The 12,621-nt window shown below is 33.3% G+C and overlaps 1 protein-coding gene across 1 annotated transcript; it reads right to left on the bottom strand.

Annotated features, from left to right (window-relative positions):
- Positions 1 to 1,623: 1,623 nt before the first annotated feature.
- Positions 1,624 to 10,917, bottom strand: LOC146901866 (ABC transporter A family member 7-like). Its single transcript, XM_085731787.1, has 18 exons — positions 10,707 to 10,917; positions 10,162 to 10,492; positions 9,516 to 9,595; positions 9,213 to 9,360; positions 8,630 to 8,755; positions 8,438 to 8,541; positions 7,752 to 7,910; positions 7,337 to 7,499; positions 7,138 to 7,263; positions 6,968 to 7,051; positions 5,844 to 6,205; positions 5,373 to 5,573; positions 4,913 to 5,022; positions 4,731 to 4,815; positions 3,330 to 3,458; positions 3,130 to 3,235; positions 2,924 to 3,012; positions 1,624 to 2,420 (listed from the first exon to the last, which is right to left on the bottom strand). Exons 1-18 carry the CDS (start codon positions 10,776 to 10,778, stop codon positions 2,121 to 2,123), a joined length of 2,775 nt encoding a protein of 924 aa, XP_085587913.1. The 5' UTR covers positions 10,779 to 10,917; the 3' UTR covers positions 1,624 to 2,120.
- Positions 10,918 to 12,621: the final 1,704 nt, after the last annotated feature.

The raw sequence follows: 12,621 nt of genomic DNA, 5'->3' as shown, positions 1-12,621 counted from the left end.
ATCTAAACTGAAAAAAAAATATATATATATAGATAGGTCCTTAAACTATTTTATTTTTCAATTAAGTTCTTTTTTTAAACAATTATTAGCCAAACGGTAGGTCAATGTTAATGTGACATATTACATATCGCACATATTTTGTGTGCATATACACACACGCACACATCAAATTCACCTAATATTCACGTCATCATTTTATTTGTTATTTACTACACTAATGGCACATCAAAGAGAAAAAAGCTCAAGTCCCTAATTTTCTTTATATTTATGAGGTGTCATGTTAGCTCATTTGTAAGAGTTGATATTGTCACATCAAAGAGAAAAAAGCTCAAATCCCATATAGACAATGGTAAAATGTGCACAAATAATGAAATAAATCCTTTGGAGCTTAGTTTGGTTGGTAAGGATATTGCATATTATATGTAGGGGCCGAGTTTAAACCCTGAACACCTCACTTCTCCACATTTAAAATTCATGAGTTCTATTCACTAGACTACTTGACAAAAAAAGAGCACAAATAACAATTTAATTAATTAATAACTTTTCCTTCTCCCCTATTATTGTTTTAAAAAGAAAAAGAAAAAGTTGATATAAGGTGTTTGACTCACGTATGAATTTCGAAAAAGAAAAAGTTGATATAAGGTGTTTTAATAAGGTGTTTGAGCAGTAGGTTATGATGTTTGATGTGATCGGTTTACATTAACACTTTTAGTTTTTTTTTTTTTTTTGAGCAAATTAACACTTTTAGTTAATTGGTTCACCAATGGTGAGTTAGAGATGATATGCCAATTAAATGAAAGAAGCATATCGAAAAAATCTTTGATGATACAACTCTCAACTATACCAAAAAAAGCTTTGCATCAGATGATACTTACCTATGGAAAATTTTCCTTCAATATTTCTGATAAAGACGAACAAATGATTGTATCAAAATGAAAATGGTTTCTCATTAAGTCAGTCACAATTAGGGATGGCAAAAAAATCCTTATATTTCAACTAATGAATATTTATGGATAAAATAAATTGATATTTCAACTATTCGTTATTTCTTGTCAAAAAAAACTATTCGTTATTTAAAAGATATGAATGTAGATTTAATGGAATATGTACCCGCAGATATATGTATCCGCTATTAAACTAAGTAAATTACATAAATAATCTTACTTCCCTTTCAACTTCAATAAAAAAAAAACTTAAAACTTACAATAATATTATTACATGACACTTCAATTCTCCTCTAAAACAAATTAATAATATTACCCTTTATTTATGTTTTTTGAATCAAGAATTTTTGTTTTTGTTAAATGTGTTTTTTTTTATAAATGAAATGTATTGATCTTATTATGTATGGATATTGTTATTGTAATGTATGAATATTATTATATTTTGGTGAAAAGAAGTAAATGAATGTGATGAATTTTGTTATTAAATTTTAGATAATTATAAAAAAAAATACAAAAATCATATATCTATATATACTCGTGGATATCTCAAAATTTGTGGATAACCCACTTAACAGATATCCGCGCGGATATGGAGGCGGCACGGATATCATTTTTATCCAATAGGACAGACACATGTATCATACTATCGACCCGTGGATATTCATTTACATCTCTAGTCTCATTATGTAGAACACCACCTTATGATGCTAGTACTTGTTTAATTTAAAGAAAAATAGTGAAACCTGTGTCTCTCAATCTAAATATGCAAAGATAATTGGCAGTATTATGTATATTACAATTGTACTAAGCCGATATTTCATATGTTGTACGTAGATATACTCGTAATGAGACTGTAATAGAAGAATTTTGGGATGCAAAATGGGTCTTAGACAATGATGAAAAAAGTTTCACTAGCGGGGACTTCAGGTAGCACTTTGGTGCCATTAATGGCACCGTGCCATTAAATCTGGGTCATTAATGGCACCAAGATAGATGTGTTGTGTGGCCCAGATGCAATGACAATGTGTTTGTGTGGCCCAGATTTAATGGCACGGTGCCATTAATGGCACCAAAGTGCTACCCGTTAACTTCAGGACTGGAAGTCAGCAAAGCAAACATGTATAGTCGGGTCTATGATGGAATCAGAATTTATAACTCTTGCATAGTGAGTACAAACTATGACAAGGTATCAAATGCTTGAGCCTCGCGTGCTACCTTAATGAAGACATCTTCTAATGTGGTGTCAGATAAACCCCATGCGAAAACAGTGAAGTTTCTTTTTGCAACTTCAACAGCTCGGAATACATTCGCCATTTTAATTTCTTCTTTTGGCAGCTCAAATTTCTGAGTACCGGATAGATGGTATATCTTGTTGGCATTTGGGGTGATCCGTTGTACCATGTTCTCGACATCCTTTTCGTGATCGGAAGATGTTGTCATTGTGAACACATATGTTCCTCCATATCTGCCTTTCAGCTATGACAAAACAACAGAAGTAGAAAAAAATGACAAACAATACATGGTTTACATTTTTGTTAAAAAAATCATGTTTTAGATTCGCACTTTCTATTTGGAGTAATTTGAAAAAATTATGAAGTGTATGTGCTCAGCTTGGATTTTGAGTTACATTCAAACTTGATTTATTTTTAAACCCTTACTAATAGCAAATCCCCTGCAGTTAAGGATTTCTACACTTACCCAGTCAACACGACACGGTTTCATCTGGATCAATTGGCTCAAAATTTGAGTGAGCATTTTAATTATTTTCAAACCTGATTTCTAATCTCAAAATCTGAATCATCCAATCAAGATGAAAAAGTGTTGAGCTGATGAATGTGTGTTATACCTTACTAGAGCGAATCGGAATCAGTAAAATAATGGTTTGGTTGCGTAAATTAACACTTTATATGCAATGAAAGCCATTTAACATTTTCATTTTGAAATACATTTCCATAAAGTATATCACTTGAGGAACGTACCTCCTTTGGATATCCTACGCACTGCAAGCTACCATCTACGAAAATTCCTAACCGATCACATAAAGCATCTGCCTCTTCCATAGAATGTGCTGAAATCATAGAACCAAGATTTATGAATCAAATATAAAACAGGCTAATATATCTAAAGCAAAAATTAGAAACAGAATATAGTGCTACAAAATCCATGAAAGAGTGTGTGAGGTTACTGGTCAGAATGATTGCACGATCCTGTTTTGCAAGCTTGATAACATTCCATAGGCATTTCCTTGAAGCAGGGTCTAATCCTGTACTTGGCTCATCCATATAAACAACCTGAATTTGAATTGGCATTTACAAGATAAGAAAACTTGAATCTTCTTTTTTATTAAAAAAAAATGAACAAATTGAGTTGAAAACAAAAACAAACTTTGGGGTCGCCAATCAATGAGATTGCAACACTAAGCCTCCTCTTCATCCCTCCACTGTATTTTCCACATTGTTTATCAGCAACCCCTCCATGGAAAAGGTTTAAACTCTTCAAAGATTCTTCTACTGCCTGTAACAATAGAATGGTACCTAAATAGTTACAATTTCCCTGCCAATTAAATTTTATAGATCCATACTCTTCGCAGAAAAATAAGTAATAAAAATTGGTTTAGAAACATCATGTTGAAGACTTAAAGCACCTAAAATGTATTTTGTCTTTTCAGCAATTTTTAAATACTTTTTCTGAATAAAACTAAGGTGTTTCATTGGTAATCATATAAATCTTGTTCCTTAATTGGTTTATTATAAACTTCTTGATTACTTGAACAAAACCAAACAATGTAGTAATAGTTAGCAAGATTTTAAATAACGGTAACGGTTGCGGTCACGGTCGCGTTAAGGTTTTCACGGTTTCGGACTGTCACGGACGTTGCGTACATATTGCGGTCGTCGCGGTGTGAATTAATCACATTGTTGCACAAAACCACAAATCTTGTTAAAAGTCAATAAGTTAGTGACATTCATTAGTTTGGGATTCCCTCGCCTAACCCAACTACACCCAATTCCTCTCACCTCACCTTCTTCTTTCTAGGTTCTTCTTCTTTCTCACTTCTTTCTCACAAAACAGAAGCAAGCAGCCACATATTGACACAAATGAATATTTTATCTGTAAGGTCCAAACTCTCATACACCGATTCCACACAAAGACACAATCAACTCAACTTAAAGTCCCATTTTTTCCCCTCTAAAATCTCGTCTCATCTATGATACAAATTTACAGAACAACACCCAAATTAAGAGAGTGAAATTAGTTAGAGGAGGCCATGAAGATTGAAGAGGAGGCAATGAAAATTGAATAATGAAGCTAAAGAAAAGAAACAGATGAAGTTTTTGCATCTGTAACTATGTTTCGCGGTTGTAACGGTGGGTTTCGCGGCTGTAACGGCGAGTTTTGCGGTCGTAACGGTGTTTCGAGGCTGTAACGGTGTTACGTAATGGCGTTTCAGTGTGATTTTTCTTCTCAGCGTTAAAACGGCAAATAACGGTAACGGTGATGGCCTATACCGTTTTGTAACGGCCGATATCGCGGTAACGGTCCTGTATTTAAAACCTTGATAGTTAGTAGACAAAACTAATATGAAATACATACAGTTGTGTTAAAGTAACGCACAAATTATGAAATATCGCACAAGAATCATAAAATACCAACTAAGCTAAAACACCTGTTTATACTTTGAAAAGTACAGTTTGTATAACTTATTTCTTAACAGTCCTAACATAAACAGACTCCTACCACAATGATAATATTCTAAATATTTCAAATAGTAATAATTCAACTTACATGAGTCAAAACTGAACCTGTAAGATTCTTTATTCTGCCATAAAAAAGTAGGTGTTCTCTACCTGTCAAGCTTTCCCACAGCAAACTACAATATCATGAGGAAAAGATTTAGAAACTTCTTTCGATTGATACAAAATTTGATTTCAGCATGAACATAAACATTGGAGGAAATTTCAGCTTACTCATGCTGTGGGCATACTCCCATGCTAGTATATATTCTATCCATATGAGTTCTAATGTCCAGGCCTTGAACATATGCCGCACCAGATGTTGGCTTTGTCAGACCAGTCATCTATAAGCACACATAAGCTTATTAGATTTATAAATTAAGGAGAAACTATTCAAATGAAGAAAAATGAATTCATTGAGTTATAGTAGAATTTCTTATGATGTTGAAGCGAGCGTATCATAGCCAGGGGTCCATACATCCTAATATGTATTGACAAGCATACCAAAGTGTTCCCCTCGAGGAACAGCAAAAAACAATTCAAAAAATATATAGTAACAATTCTGTCAAAAAATATTCGAAGTCCTCCCCTCAATTAATACATCTATTAGGACAAAATATGATTCGTTGAGTTATAGTAGAAAATATGTAATTTTACACACACAAAAAATTAACAAAATCAACTTTTAACTTACCATACTAATAAAAGAAGTCTTCCCAGCACCATTAGGACCAAGCATACCAAAGCATTCCCCTCGAGGCACCGCAAGGAACAATTCTTTCACTGCAAATTTTCCTGGATTCCCATCCCTTCCTGGATAGAATTTCTTTAGGTCGTCACAAACAATCGCATGATCATTCGTTGGTTCAAGAAGCAATTGCTCCACCTTCTCCCTCTTAAGACAAATAGAAAAAGGAAAAAAAAACATTTAATACATTATGCATGTAGGTAAGCCACATGTGGCAAACCAATTCATTTATCTCCAAAGCTGAATATGTAACGTACTAGTACTTAATCTGTCAAAAAAAAAAAACGTACTAGTACTTAAAGTTGAAAATCCACTATAATACCTTGGTGTTGATACTTATATAATACAAAACTGATTTTGCAAAAGCAAAATATTGTGACTGAGGTGATACATTTATTCAATACACATAAATCTCACCTCTTGGATGACATCTTCTTTCTCCATCTGAGCCAAAACTTCTGACCCCTGCCTTTGAATACCGAGCTTCTTCAATGATGTTAGAGGTTTTTTCTGAAATCCTTTCAAGAAGAAAAGAGGACTTTTTCCACTTCCTGTCGACAATACTTGATCGATGTAATAAGCAACAAAAAGCACTACGACCCACTCAGCAGACATGATAATTAAGACCTCTTTCATGCCATTGGCGCTATCGCTCAGATCCTCCCACCTCATACCATTAGTCCCCGAATTACTTCCATTTGTAGCAGACTCTGCAAACTCATATAACCCACGATATAAAGCAAACCCGGGATATAACTCCATACAAATGATCCATTCTCCTGCAGAAATAGCGCAGGAAGTCAACACGTTAGAAGGTAAGAAGCTGACTAAGAGGCATGTGATACATATAAAGATGCTGATATGAGGTCTATGTAGATAAAATAAAACTTCTAATCATTTTTATCATATCATTCCATTTTTTACAGTTTGTAAGGAATCAAATAATTTCTGATTTGTAAATAAAAATTGATAAGCTATACAAGCTTAATTGCCAACTTTGTATTATAAGCACAGAACATTCAAGATATTTTGGTGTTTTTGAATCTTCATAGTGCTGGTCATCCTCTTTCTCTATTTCCTTGTCCATTATAGGGAGCTGCTCATCCTCTTTTTTCTATTGCCTTACCCATGTAAGGCGAGGACTACTTAAAAATCTTATCTCTAATTAATGCGAACTCTCAAGAGTCAAGACACCTTAAACGCTCAAGAATAGACAACTAGAAAGTAGTTTAAAACATGTATCTCAAACAAACATGTTTGAAATGAGACTTGAGGACCGTTGTTCTATCTAGATTTCCTTCTTTTCTATTAAAGGAGAGGAGTCCCATTTAATTTATTGAGAGTCCCAGTCAGTCGTATTTTGGGATCGTACCAACTACCAAGAGAAGCAAGGACCAACAAACCAAGGACATTGACAGCATCTGTACCAAGATTAAGCTCAATGGAAAGTTTATTAGTTGGGGGTTTCTATTTGAACTAGAAAATGCTAGTGCTTGGCTTAATTAATAGTGTATGCATGTGCATTCACTCATATAACTTACTAGCAAATGATGAAACTTGAATAAAATGTTGGAAAAACTGGGAACCTAATAGCCCGGTTCCAAAGACGCCTATATATGACGATACTGAAAATATAAAAAGACAAGTCAGTAATGAGAAAAGAAAATACCAATACACCCATTATTATGAACAGCTTGAGGTGGCAACATACCTGTGGCAGTCTTAACATTTGAATAAAAGGAAGACAACAGAAATGCCATTGAAATTTGCAAGTTTATATAGATGAAGTAAAACAGGAACTGGATGCTGTAGTCATTCAAGGTGAAGAATTTTAATCCTGAAAATGAAGTCAGCAGTGTCAGAAAAAACGGGAAAATGCCAAGAACAGAGTTAAATGGTTATATTCTTACCAAAGACTGAGCCAAATGTCACAAAACACAATATGTAGATCACCGATAAGGCAAGAAAGTAGCCATATGAAATCATCCAATATGGCCCGTCACCAAGACCATGCATTTTCATCATGATTCTCAACTTTTGTTGCTTCTCATAAACCAGTGATGTCAGAATAACCTACATAAAATGCACATAGAGATTAATCATGTTGAACAGATAAATACATTAGAACATATATTCTGCTGTGCTTGCATTCGATGTTAGATACAATTGTTGACTTTGAATATGAGTCATGTATTGTTCCATGAGCAGAAAATCCAAATATAAAGGTGCTTCAGGGACATGAAAGAATATCACAGCTATTGAAAAAATCAAAATGGTCAGTAGCTACTATTCTCACTCATATATTTCAGATATTTCTGCACTTACCGGAAAAAGTAGCAGGACGACCCATGTAAAGAACAGACCGCTCAGAAGAGAAGCTACCTCAAGCCTAATTGGGGTCTCAGGTTTTGGTATTTCCTTTACAAACTCAAATAACATTTTGGTATCAGGTCCAAGCAGAAACTTCAGATAGGCATTTGATATCTGCATGGACAATGATCCTAGGTATCAGTCACTATTATCTTTGAAGATTCAGATAAAGAAAGACTAGTATATTTTTTTTAATAAAAAGTGAGTAAATGTATACGAAGGGGACTTATTTATGTTAAGTAACTAAAATTTACTGATGCAATTAATGTTAAAATTTGCAATATTGTAACTCAATGCTGGATGTACCGTGTACGTCATATCATGATCATAGTTTCTCTAATTTCTTCTATTCAAATTATGCATTTTCGAATTAGTAACAACTGAACCATTTGTTTTGCCAGTCCAAATGTATTCTGATGCTAATGAATCAATTACATGTTTTACTTCATGTTTATATAAAATTAAAAAACCAAAGATTCGTACCACAGGCTTCCAAGTTGCATGCTCTTTCTAAGTAGAGATAGAGTTTTATGTTTTGTAGTAGTGCTTGTGTGTGCGCGTGTGTGTATATCCATTATTAGAGATTCAGGATAACATCAGCAAGGAGGGTGAAACAATTAAAACAGGTTTTAGATTTATACCAGATTGACAGAACGAGGAATCCGCAACAATCCAACCTTGCGGGTTGAGTTGTACCATACAGTGGCATTGAGTCCATCCTCATTCGAATTTAGAAAATCAAAAGCTGTCAAATGTCAAAACAAAAGTATAAAAATTAGTATTATCTTCCACACATTATGTATATATAATGAAACATAATGACAAAAAAGTACCTGAAACTATATCATTGATCCGTCCTTCTGATTTACCTCTTTGATTACCTTTATATAACTCAGTGTCGATATCAGAGGAACTGTTACGCCAAAAATTTATAACTTGACCACATCTGACTTCTACTTCTAGTGGAAATAAATTCAACCATAAACAATTAGAAACTCCAAATCTTATGTAACATTTTACTCCCTGTCATTCATAAATGTTTTGAAACAATCTATTACAGTGTGAGCCATTATTGGCCGCAAATTCCATAAGATTGTTATCACTGCAAAAGTGTGTGCAGGTACAAATTTTGTACATTAATGTTTTATATGCTCCTTTTTATAATTAACCAAGCAGTTCAAAACAAAAATGAAGACTTAGGTTCAAAACTATTTGAATATTTAATTTTCTGTTAGCATGCATTTCAATGCTTTGTGAAACACAAAACAACAAATGAGAATGATTTCATTAGAATAGCACATTGGATTGTCAATCTCCATTATAAACATAGATGTGTGCATTCACTGTAACACCTGTTGATTCAATTTCAATTCCATGTTTGTAATCATACATTACCATTACAAGGATGTTCTATACCTTTCTCTGAGGCGTTGCCTGGTATCTGGTAGGGAAATGAGTATCCATAGTTGTACCGAGGGCACTGAGTTTGTAGATAAAAAATGGGACGATCTGAGGTGAAAGCAGGTTCAAGAAAATTGTTGGTCCCAGGCATTGCATCAGATCCCTATATTATTTTCACAGTTGCAACAACAACATCAGAATCCACAAAAATAGACAGACCAATAAATAATATTTAAATTCTAGACTGATTCAAAAGATATATAATGACATTCTAGACAGACAAATAAACACTTCAGAGATGGAAAAAAAAAAACTCACCAGCACATTTGATGGCAAACTAGCCATGATATCAATGTCATCCGGATAGGACTCAATTGGGAACATATTGTCTGACACAGCTGTGCAAAGAAAAACAAGTAATCATGAGGCAAACAATGAGGTGAAGTGCATGTTTGGTTTCACTTATACATGAGGCAAAAGCGATTCTATAAGCGCAGAATTGATTTTATATGTTCAAGTGTTATCAAAATTAACTTAGCCTCTATAATAGGTTTTAGCTGCAACTTGAGATTTGTTACTATAGTCTTCAAACTTAACTTTTAGCCTAAAATTTTTGTTCAACTCGGTGTGTGTTTGATTACGCGGAGACAAAAATTGATTTGAATTTATTGATTTTGTAAAATTGATTCCGATTAAAAGTGAGTTGAATGATAAATGGTCTACACTTGAATACATTCATGTAAAATCATGTTTACAACGAAAAGCTATAAATTATTGCTTCAAGTTAGAAGCAATTCTGGACGAAAAATCAATTATAATATCTGAGATCGTGCAACTATGTCAAAATGAATTCATCCGACTGTGGAACAGGAACTAAACATACACTCAATTAGAGGTGAATGGATCAAAGCATAATATTAATTAAACAAATTTTAAACATAAAAATTTAGAAAAGATGTTATACTCTGTGCAAAGGATTGATTGTCGGCAGTGAAAAGCAAGTTAAAAGCACAGGAAACATTTTCCTTGCAATAAACTGCAGGAAGTTGCAAGAGAGGAGGCCATTCATGTGGCTGAGGAATAGCACAGGCTGCCATTTGAGTCTGATCAGAATACTGAACCCCACAAAGCTTGTCTGAATCGTTACATGTTGTACTGTTGTCGCGACAGACACAACCACATTTGGATTCAGGTTGATTTAGTTGATGATTGATCAAACTTTGAAGGGAAATCAGCAAGACGGAAAGAATCAGTGGGAACAGAATCAACAAGATGTTGGTCTTCACGTTCCGTTTCTGTATGACCAAAAAAACGTGACATGCAAGTAAGTTAGATAATAATAGTCCGTACTCCGTAAGACCTAACAATGACTATATTGTTAGATCGGACATTTTTAACCGGATTTAAACTCAAGACCTAACAGTTGTGTGTGTGAGTTTCAGTGGTGTGGTGCTTGATACTGCGTAAGAAAATAAAAATAATGAATAATGGATAGTGATATAGTTGTACCTGGAAGGTTAAGTTCTTTCTGAGAAGAGCGTTTGTTTGAGTAAAGAAGCTAGCAGGGGAAGGATCTACCATCTTTTTTTGGTGTCTTGGTTTTCTCTGACAATGCAAAGGCTCTTACTGTTCTAGATATAGGAATTCAGACTTCCCGCGATCATAGTTTTTTTTTTTTTAAATGATAGTAGAAATTAATGTAACTTTCTATTTTAGAAAAGGAATTAATTGATATTCATCTTTTTATACCACCTATCAATTATAACCATCTATGTTAATGACTTTTTTATGCCGCATATCAAGCATGTATATGATTTTTTTTTTTTTTTCTTTTTCTAATAGCTCTTTTTTCTTGGGAGGTCATTTTAAACTTTCGTTCAACGTGTGATAGTTGGGTTGGTGAACTAAGGAACATTAAAAGAGATTCAAGTATGAGGTTTTAGGTTCGATCTCGGAAACTAACATTTTCTCTTTCTCTCTAACAATTTACTAACAACTAAGATTTGCAAATAAAAGAAGAACACTCTTTTAAAAAAATATTTATTTTGTATAAATTGTCCGTGCTAAAATGTTTGCATTGGAGTTTTTTTATAGTTCTTTCAAAAAAAAAGTTATTTTGATAGTTATTACACAATCTTTTTTTTTTAAGGAATTAAAGTTTAATCTTTTTTTTTTTAAGGAATTAAAGTTTTAGTGTTATTACACAATCTTTTTTTGGTGGTGGCCGGAGTTTGAACCCTAGACCTTACATATATTATGCATTGTTCATACCGACTGAGGTAAGCTCACAAGGACAGTGTTATTACACAATCTAATAATAATGCAAATAAAATTTACACTTCCTGCAAAAATAAAAATTACATTTAATTGTAGTTTTGGTACCTTATTTTCATCCACTCAAGAAATTAATCATCCATTTTAAATCCTTCGATTTTTGTCACTCCCTTAAATTTTTAGACTAAAAAATAATGTGTTTTAAATGATGTGATATACGATGTGATGTGGAATGATTAAAAGCCACGAAATCGAAAGAAAACTTGTCATAAAAAAAATATCAGTTTCAACTTTAGAAATTATTTATTTTAATAATTTAATTAATAACATGTAAACAAATAAGGAATCTGGGAGTGTGTTCCTCCTCGAGGTCTCAGGTTCGATTCTCTCCAGTGCCAATTTGGGTGGGTTAATTTAGCTTCTTCAAAAAAAAAACATGTAAACAAATAATTTATCCATTTTTATGTGAGTGCAAGGGGTACTCAATATCCATTACAAATATTAAAATTCATACACTTTGTAAGCAAGATAATGGACTTTCCAGCATTTTTTTAGGGGGATGTATTGGATTAGGATTCTATGGGATTTTAAAAGATTTTTTAATTATGAAAAAGTCTTGTGGTATTCAATCAAGACTTTTTGCAACTTAAAAAAAGTCTCATGGTATTCAAAATCATTCAAATTTCGAAGGATTGTTTAATAAATTGGATTTTGATGGATTTTGTGGGATTTTGTAGTGTAATTTTAACAAGAAAAAGTCTTTCATGAAAAGATGAGATTTCTTGGGATTGTTTTTCATTTAAAAGTTACTATCTCTTTCTTCTCCCTTCTCTCTCTCCCCTCCCCCTCTCTCCTTTCTCTCTTCGTCTCTCTATCTCTCCATTCTCTCTTCGTCTCTCTATCTCTCCATTCTCTCTCTCTCTCTCTCTCTCTCTCTCTCTCTCTCTCTCTCTCTCTCTCTCTCTCTCTCCCTCCTTTCTTCTCTCTCTCTCACCTCTCTTAGAAAACTCAAACGACTTCTCTAATTTCAAACACAAAATGAGGGCTGACACAATTTTTTTTTTTTAAAGATTTGTAAGGGCTGTCATAATTTTAAATATGTACAATTGAATTTTGTGGGAATAACATTTTTAACAAATAAAAAATGTGT

Source organism: Medicago sativa, chromosome 8 (genome assembly GCF_051527215.1).
Source record: "Medicago sativa cultivar Bolivia chromosome 8, Bolivia_mono, whole genome shotgun sequence".
Taxonomy (NCBI): domain Eukaryota; kingdom Viridiplantae; phylum Streptophyta; class Magnoliopsida; order Fabales; family Fabaceae; genus Medicago; species Medicago sativa.
Note: the sequence above shows the minus strand (reverse complement) of the source record. Positions and strands in the feature narration are given on the sequence as shown.

Coding starts and splice junctions, on each gene's coding strand:
- LOC146901866 (XM_085731787.1), bottom strand. CDS start 10,778: ATGGTAGATCCTTCCCCTGCTAGCTTCTTTACTCAAACAAACGCTCTT. Junction 8,542..8,629: donor GATCAATGATATAGTTTCAG/GTACTTTTTTGT, acceptor GACATTTGACAG/CTTTTGATTTTCTAAATTCG. Junction 4,816..4,912: donor GGAGTATGCCCACAGCATGA/GTAAGCTGAAAT, acceptor ATGATATTGTAG/TTTGCTGTGGGAAAGCTTGA.